Source organism: Hylaeus anthracinus, unplaced genomic scaffold (assembly GCF_026225885.1).
Source record: "Hylaeus anthracinus isolate JK02 unplaced genomic scaffold, UHH_iyHylAnth1.0_haploid 11711, whole genome shotgun sequence".
In the NCBI taxonomy this organism is placed as follows: Eukaryota; Metazoa; Arthropoda; class Insecta; order Hymenoptera; family Colletidae; genus Hylaeus; species Hylaeus anthracinus.
The window spans coordinates 1-9,297 of record NW_026534089.1 but is presented as its reverse complement, the minus strand read 5'-3'; the positions used below and the strand labels follow the sequence as shown (position 1 = coordinate 9,297).

At 36.5% G+C, this 9,297-nt stretch overlaps 1 protein-coding gene across 1 annotated transcript; it reads right to left on the bottom strand.

Moving 5' to 3' along the window:
• Positions 1–2,093: 2,093 nt before the first annotated feature.
• LOC128896601 (chitotriosidase-1-like) lies at positions 2,094–8,815 on the bottom strand (the record flags this gene model as incomplete). The annotated part of the gene is made up of 3 exons (XM_054159969.1): positions 2,094–2,447; positions 8,248–8,392; positions 8,630–8,815. Coding segments are annotated over 3 exons (685 nt in total), but the record flags the coding sequence as incomplete, so codon positions are not given.
• Between the last annotated feature and the right edge of the window lie 482 nt (positions 8,816–9,297).

Here is a 9,297-nt window from a genome sequence, read left to right as displayed (position 1 = left end):
AAAATAGTTTTTTTCACATTGTTAACGCGTGTTGCAACGTTCCAACAGTACTCTTGTAAAAGTAGAAAAACAATTTCTAAAACGAATAAAAAATTGTATACTAAATGACGGAGGGCACGTGAAAAGAATTCCAAAATAAAATATTATTTTTATCTCAAATTAATTTATATTTTCATATTTTTTTCTCCTAAAAATCTTTTACCTTTATCCGTTAGCTTTATTTCATTACTAAAAAATGGGCGACATTTTTCTGCATGCCGTAAAGGTAACGGTTGTGAAAAAAACTATTATGTAGAATTTAGGCCTGCCTACTTTTTTCAATATTGTGCGTGTGTTGTATACATATGAGTGCATTAAATGCCGTTTGAAATTTAAAAAAATAGTAATCGGTTACTGATATACAGACGTTCACAGTTGACGAAATTTCATGCTCCTTGATATCGTGAAAAGTGGCGCATATTTATTGTGTCACAGAAAGTTTATATACATATGAGTGCATTAAATGCCGTTCGAAATTTAAAAAAATAATAATCGGTTACTGATATACAGAGGTTCAAAGTTGACGAAATTACATGCTGTTTGATATCGTGAAAAGTGGCGGATATTTATTGTGTCACGGAAAGTTTATCCTCAATAGATTCATATGTAAATTATTTTACCATAAAAGTAGATGTTAGAAACATAAACTTTCCACAAGAACAAAGTAAAATATCTTTGGATTCACTATTGTAATTCCCTTCTCAATATGGTATAAATTTTAGTTATCTTTCGATGAATCGGAAGGAAAACAAAGATGATAGTCACCGAGTGACACGCTCTGCCAAGTTTCTTGATATAAAGTAACATGTCAGGTATGATATCCAATTGATAAAACTTGCGCAAATTTGCGCTATTTTAAGTTATTTAAATTTAAAGTCCATGCTTATAAGGAAAAGAAGACTGTTTACGTGGCATTAAAACAAACCTTATTATCCTTAATTTTAATTTAACATTAATTTATTATTGTTATTTCTGCCAATGTATTCTAACTATGTTGTCCTATAAACCTAGAAATCCTATTTCATACAAAATTCATAATAATTTAATATTTTTAATATACATGTCGACCATAATGGATCTGCCATTTTGAATTTTTGCAATTCTGATACTAGATTCGTAATTTGCGGCCCAAATAACTCTTAAATACCAAGTTTCATGAAAATCTAATAACTTTGTAATATACATGTCGGCCATACTGGATCCGCCATTTTGAATTTTGCAATTATGATAGCAGATTCGTAATTTGTGGCCCAAATAACCCTATAATATCAAGTTTCACGAAGATCCGAAAACTTCTTATTTTGGCCAGGTTTTTGACCATCCGGACCACTGTGTAGCGTGGACTGGAGAATAAACAATTATTTAACAAGACAGCAGAGCATTTGTTCACCGCCTAACAACCATCACCGAGACCTGGCGTACCGGCCCCTCAAGAGGTATACCCCCCTGTGGTGTGGCTAGTTCTGTGCACTTATCCTGGACAAATTTGTGCGTTTAACGAGACATTACTTTGTGTCTGTAAGGCTCACCATGGATATCACTCGAGTTAATAAATTACAAGTGTAACGAATTTTGACCGAAGATCTGAAGCTATGAGAAATCTCTGGATTTTTTAATTTGTTCTCCAATCTTTAAACAATGATTAAAGAAGTGCCCAGGTTCTACACCTTCAAGAGATCATTTTTGTTGCCGATAATGAATTGAACTTCTTGAAAACCGTTGTAACGTATGATGAAATACGGTGTTTTAATTGAAATGAGGAATGAAGCTGAAAGAAAAACAGTTCGACGCCATTTTGCATATCCGGAATACTTTGAGTGAGACCGTTTCGGCTATATAAAAAAAAGGTTTTCAGCAGAGTTTTCTAAAGTTATATGACCGTAGTAATAATCGTATTCCTTCAGAATAATATTTTGAATATTTAGGGTATTTTGAATAATATAAATTTAAACTTATAATTATTACTATACAGAGAGAGTTTTAATGAAAGTTCGTAAACTTTTGGGACAGACCACATAAGCTTCAAAATGTTAACTTAATCTCGACACACTTACCGTGTTCTATGTCTGCCCAGGGGTCGAACGGTTGAATCAGCAACGTGTCCGGATTCAGCCCAGCAAAGGCGTAAACAACGTCGGTACATAAACGCGATTCCAAACGTTCAGGAACGAACATTCCGTCTCCTTTGCGGTACAAAGACCACGAGGTCACGTAGCAAACTACTCGTGGATCTTTATTCGTGGAGATTTCTAAATGCTGTGATTCTTCTGTCTCTCGTGAGTCCATCTGGAGACTCTGAATCCGATTACTCTGTCCCGGTTTGCAAACTTCTGGGGACGCTTTCACGCAACGTCCATCGACGGTATTGAAGAATCTTCCATAACCGCAGTGGCCATGGTACTGTGTACCTAATAAAAAATAAGAAATAATATGCAGCTTATATACTTGCTAATAATATCGAATACAAAAAAAAATTATACGTGTCGAATCGAGTAACCTCCTTCTTTTCGAAGTCGGTTAAAAATAACTTGCTTTCCTAGTACTCATATAGTGCTTACAGTGCCGGTTTTAGTAATATTGGCGCTGTTACGAGCCAGGGCGATAGCGACGCGCGTGTGAGCCCAGCCAGTGGGTTAGATTTGAGAATTGGAGCAATACGATTAATTAGTGTGTATCAATGGTACCGAAGACTGAGGATCAATTAGACAATGCAGACGACTCTGACGCGGAGTCAGCTAGCTGCTGGAATCGGTATCTCCCAGTAAAGGGTAATCGTAGGGTAAGGTTCAAATTGTGAGATTTTTGGAAAAATGCAGCGACTCTGGCGCGAAGTCAGATAGCTAGCAGGAATCGGTATCTCCCAGTGTAGGATAACCGCAGGATAGGTTAAACTAGGAGTTCGGATTGAATAGACAGAGCCTAAATCGTATCGTTGATGTATACTACGCGTCGTGAATAAAGCCTAGCAACTTATTAATTTAATCGAATAATAACTCGAGCGGCAAAGTTATTATGTTGTGGAATCGTTACTCAGGGTAGGATTGCTTATTGTATCGTGAAGGTTTGGTAATTGACTTAGGAAATTTTTCAGTGTAAACACAAACTTTTAACATTTAACATGTTCAAAAACATGGAAGTTTTCAACCGATTGGAATTAAACTCCGTGAGGAGTAGTTTTGTAGTGTCCTCTGGGTGTGTGTAAAGTTTCATGGGCGAACGTTGATGCGAAGGGGTTAATTCACCCCCTTACGGGGGGGGGGGGGCGTCGAAAAACGTGACTTCTAAAGGTGCCAGAGATGACGGAAGGGGTTGACAAAATTAAAAAAACATTCAGGGCGACTCTGTTTGATGCCTTCTACAAAATGCACCCCTTGAAAACGCTCTCGGACAAACCCACCTCCCACAACCTCCCACTCCCTCTAAAATCCACAATTTTTGGACGATGGTCTCGATTTTGGACTCAATGCATTCTCTGGTCTCCCCTGATCCAGAAAATGCCATCGTCCATACCGTGCTCCCCATAGGCGCCCTTTGGGGGGGTGGAACAGCTCGCAAATTTTCAACCCCCTTCGTAAGGGAGCACTTCCACACATCGGAGGGCGATGAAATTCACCATGTTTGTTCTCGATACGTTGAGGATGAATGCCGGAAAGGTCCCGTTTCGAAAACTGCTCCCGGAGCTCAAGAGGGGGGGGGGGGGCAGAGGTAGGGGTGGTCCACTCCCAAGTGTGAGGGTTGAAACGTTGTTTCGTTGCATGGATCATATGTCCAACAGTCCAGGGCATCGGGCTGATACAGTTTTGATGTCTTTTTCCCGTGTGAATGGCAATAAGATACGAAAATGTCGACTTTTTTTAAAAACTTGCTTCCAACTTTAGGCCCATCTGCAGGGTGAACGAGTAACCCCACGTCAACGCCGTTCATGGTATCAGATGCGCGAATGCTTTATTAACAGGTCCCCAAAAATTCAGATTTTTTGAATCACGCTTTCGTTGTCAAATCGGAGCAGATTTGAAAGAGTAGTAAGTGAGCCGGTATTCAGAAGTGGAGCGAGGGCCTGCAGCCGTACGTGGTTAGACCAGACCGGATCCCAATTTAAGGGGGGAGGGTCAAGTAAAATTCAAAATTTTGACCTTTTCTTTTTGTTTAGAAAATTAGTTTACTATTTGGAGAATGTGCTCCGACCATTTCAGCTAAAACTTCGAAGTCTAAGTGTACCTACAGTCATTAAAGTGATGCACTCCGAACGATACACGAAGGACTATTTTTAGACCCGGAAACTTTAAACGCAATTTTCTCAGAACACAAAATTTCGCGTGCCGTGCAATGTAGCTTAGAGATTTCTCAGCCGATTGCTATGAAACTTGGTACAAAATATTCCTTAAACTATCCTCCTTTGCATCAACCTAAAGGTTTTTATAAAAATTGAAATAAACAATGTTTTTAATCATTTTTCTATAACAAAATTTTTTTAACGTGACGTGAAATTTTAAATTAAATTTTTTTTTTTTTTAAATCTAGGTTGATGCAAAGCGTGTTACTATATTTTAACGAAAAATTGGTGGAATTCTTATTTCAAATAATTAGAGTGATCTGCGCGTTGCACGGTGCATTTTCGAGAAGCCAACTTCAAACAGCTGCTGTTCATTCATTTATGAATATTTTTACTTAAAAAAAAATTATATAGATTATCTAGATGGTACAAAATAACAAGTAATTATTTGTAAATAAATATATATTACGCACTCTTAAAAAATAATTCGCGAAAAGGCGGTTGTTTACTTGACCGACTTTTCAAAAATTAATTTTTTTTTATAGAAAATAATAGCATTTCGTTTGTACTTGATTGTACCACCAATAGTTTCGTTTGTACCTTCATCAATTAATAATTAAAAAAAATTTTTAAAATGGTCAGCACCCAACATTGAGATTTATGAAATCTGTTTTTTCCCTATTCTTTAGAATCGTTTGTACCGCTTTTCGTTTCGTTTGTACCTCAATAGTTTAAATACTTTAAATTATACAGCAATTGTTTATTACTGTAACTGGTATTATAATATAATAAATTGTGGGTTAGAAATAGTGGACCTCTTTTTCCATTTCATACTTCATTTTTAACATTTAAGTTTGTTACAACAAGACTTTCTGCCATGCGTTATGTGTGCTTTTGAAAACTTAAGAGTCTGAATCTGGTATTGTAATATAATAAATTGTGCGTTATTCATATGACATTAATTTTATTTGTAAATAACACATACAAACCTTATTTTACTTGCAAATTAATGTAGAGCTTGAAATAAAAATACATTTGTCTTTTATTATAGCAAGCATATACAATACACATAATGTGTCTAGAACCAGATATAGGAAAGAGACCAGCTTCAGTCCTTTAAGTTTCCAAAAGTATACAGAACGCATGGCAGGATGTCTCACTGCAAGAAATTTAAATGTTAAAGATGAAGCGAGAAATGAAAAAAAGAAATCAACTATTTATAACGCATAATTTACTGTATTAGAATAAAGTTCAGAAGTACGCAGACCGCGTGGCAGAAAGTCTTGTGGCAAGAAATTCAAATGTTAAAGATAAATCGAGAAATGAAAAAAGAAATCCACTATTGATAACGCACAATTTATTGTATTACAATAATATAGAAAAAGAAAGGTCAGATTTAGTTCTTTAAATCCTCAAAAGTACGCACGACACGTGACAGAAAGTCTTATTGCATTTAAATGTTACTGATAAAGTGATTACACTTTTTCTTTAATAAATTTCTTGCAATGAGACTTCCTGCAATGCGTTCCGCGTACTTTTGAAACCTTAAAGAATTCAAACTGATCTCCCATTTTCTATTATTTGAAGTCATTCACTATACAAATTATCTTTGTAAAAAGAAGTGAGATCTCCATAAAAAACTTCAAAAAAGTAAAAAAATTACACCAAGTACATGAAAAAGTGGAGGACTCAAGGAGTTATCATAGAAAAATAAAAGATCCGCATAAAAAAGTACAAGAAAGTAGAAAAAGATGTGAAATCAAAATGAGCTGCCAGTACATGAAAGACCTTTTCAATAAAGTGCAAAGGCGACACTGTGTAACACAATGTATAATTTGGTGGTTTCCAACTATGCGCAGCTAAAATGCTGAGTTCAACAGTGCAGACGTTCAGACCCTAGTGACAACTCATGTAAACTGACTTCTCCGCACTTTGGCGGTGAAATGAAGAAGCTAAATAGTGTATCAACCACAAACTGAGACTGTTTAGACATTTCCCTAGATGTCCGTGGCCTGGAAGTCAAATGCTTGGCGTAGCCAGGCAAGGTCAAGGTTTTGATGATATTTTGTACTCGAGTTAGATAGGGGTGCAAGATCGCCCGAGTCCCGGGATCCCGAGCTTCGGGACGGGACGGAAAAGTTCGGGCGGGATCGGGCAAGGTCCCGATAGACGTACTCTGCTCGGAATCTCGAGACTCTCGATTCTAGTTACTGGTGTGTGATCTTAGATCATCCGAGTCTTGGGATCTCGAACTTCTTGATGAAACGGGAAGTTCGAAGAGGATAGTTGATGACAGGACTTATTTGTTATATAAATAATTAATATATAACTTGTATATAGAACAAAGTTAAAGCACTTAATACATACGTTTAACAACATTATCAAAGTGAACATAATCTATCACCAGATATTAATTATTTATCTAACAAATAAGTCCTGTCATCAACTATCCTCTTCGAACTTCCCGTTCCATCAAGAAGTTCGAGATCCCAAGACTCGGATGATCTAAAATCACACACCAGTAACTAGAATCGAGAGTCTCGAGATTCCAAGCAGAGTACGTCTATCGGGGACCTTGCTCGATCCCGCTCGAACTTTTCCGTCCCTTCCCGATCCCGAGATTACGGGATCTCGCGTACCTCTAATTCGAGTGTGTACACGTAATGCACATTCAGACGTTCTGCCCGTAGAGCGTCGCGGCAGCGGTACTTAGGCGCGGCACTCCCCACTTTCGCTAGCGAGAGAGCGCCGCGTGATAGCGTGGCCTAGCGGCAGCCGACAGAACTATCCTTGAGAGGGAAGACAGCGCGCAATACCAAAAGGAAGAGGATCGCACCTAACTCTTACATAGCAACAAAGTTTATACAGTGGGTGTAGAAAGTACTCGTACACCGATCAATTTCCAAAAAAACTATGTAAAATTGTAATTTATTAACTTATTTTTTATAAACAATGACATTCTACATATTCTCGGGAATCTCTAGAATAGATAGATTACAAAAAAATAGCTATTTATGTAAGTTGCAAAAATAACAAGAAAAAAACAATTAATCGATAGAAATATTGAAGCAATAAGTATTCGCACAACTGTTTCATTTTTAAAACTTCATTAAAAAAAAAGAAATTTACATTAATTTATAAGTATATGATACTTCCTTCATGGGATTTCCTTTTGATTTTATAATTATTGTAACTCTTCTAATGTAACCATTAAACTAACTAAATTATTAGTTATTCGAAGTGGGATCTTTTTCCATTCCTCTATTACAGCCATTTTTAAAAGTACTTTACTGGAAATTTGATGTTTTCTAATTCGTACGGAGCAATAAACTAATGTGTTTACTTTACAAACTCTACTTTAAATGGTTCGTCATAAGAATCGTACAAATACTTATTGATTCTATATTTTTACCCACTTTTCGCATTTTTTGTTAACATCACAAATTATATTGATTAGTAAATGTTGTTTGGACTATATCTATCTTAGAGACTTCTGAGGATATGTAAAATATGATCGATTATAAAAAAAGAAGTTAAGAAACTACAATTTGGCACAAAAGTTTTTTAGGAAATTGATCGGTGTACGAATACATTCTACACCCACTGTAAGTATGCCAGTACTTTTGTCCTGCTGAAAATAGGCCTTTATGTGTTTACCATTATTTTTCTTCATTGTGTACCTATTTAACTTCTGTGGCGTACGACATACTTAAACTTTAAACTCACAGGGTAATTTAACAAAAAAATTAAATGAAGGATCACATCTATTATATATTATATTATATTATAGAGAAACTTGTCTCTTTTATTTTATGCTATGAATCTACATGTAACCATCATACTGAATTTTTTGTATGAGAACAACATTGTGAAATTGTAACTAATTTTATAGAGAGGATACGATAGAGAAAAGTCAACGTTCCTATCGGCATTACCTTCATGGCAAGCGTAGAATCCAGAGCAGTTGTCAGGATCGCTATAGACACCCTCGGTAGAACATTTCTTCACCTCCTCTTCGTCGTGTAGTCCTATCGATTCGGTTGCAGCGTTTAGCATGGGCCAAGGATTTCCACAAATACCCTGAAAGTACGGTATGCGCAATATTTTGTTTTATTTACATATACAAGGTAAAAAGCCCGAGTATACCAAATTTCGTTCAAATTTAAGAACTTTTTGGCATACAAGTCGGCCATATTGGATCCGCCATTTTGATTTTAAAAATTTTGAGAACCCGGACAAAATTGACAGTTCCGAGTTTGTCACTTGAAAGCGGAATTATTGTGTCGATCGTTAGATGCTCAGAAATTTGGAAATCACCTGGAAATCATCCAAATCCATCGACCACAAAGAAACTCCGCCTAGCCCGGTCGATCGAACATAAGCCACTTTGATTTTCACCGCCAGAGGATCCTCGTAACCGATCCATTGATCTCCGCGTTTTATATAGGGTCCCTCCTCGTCTCTGCCAGAAATCCATTGTCCGTCTTCTAGTTTTTCGCAGACCTTGAATTAACCGTGACAAAAAAAGTCAAATACATGATCTTTATAACGATATAAATTGTACGGTCATTCCACGTCGTATCACTCACTTGTGTCTGATGTCAGACACTTTGATAAAAATTAAAATATGACGCAGTCTACCTGAAATTTGGGGGAATTTAAGTAATTATTTATCCAGTTCTATAGTTGTTTAAAAAATACAAGCCTCCAAAGATTGCAATATTTGTTAAATGTTACACAAGAAAAACGAATCTTTCCGAATACAGTTTCCTTAAATTCCGAAAATGATTTGTACAATGCAAACATAATAAAAATACTTTCATATCTAAGTGTTACGCGCTTAGGTGCTGTACCATGCGAATATGCAGCTAGTAGCAGCAACTATACAGGGTGTCCCAAAAATGTTGGAGGTCCTTGAAAGGGTTGGTTCGGGGGGTGATTTGAAACAACTTTTTCCTTAGCGAAAATGTTGTCCGAGGCTTCGT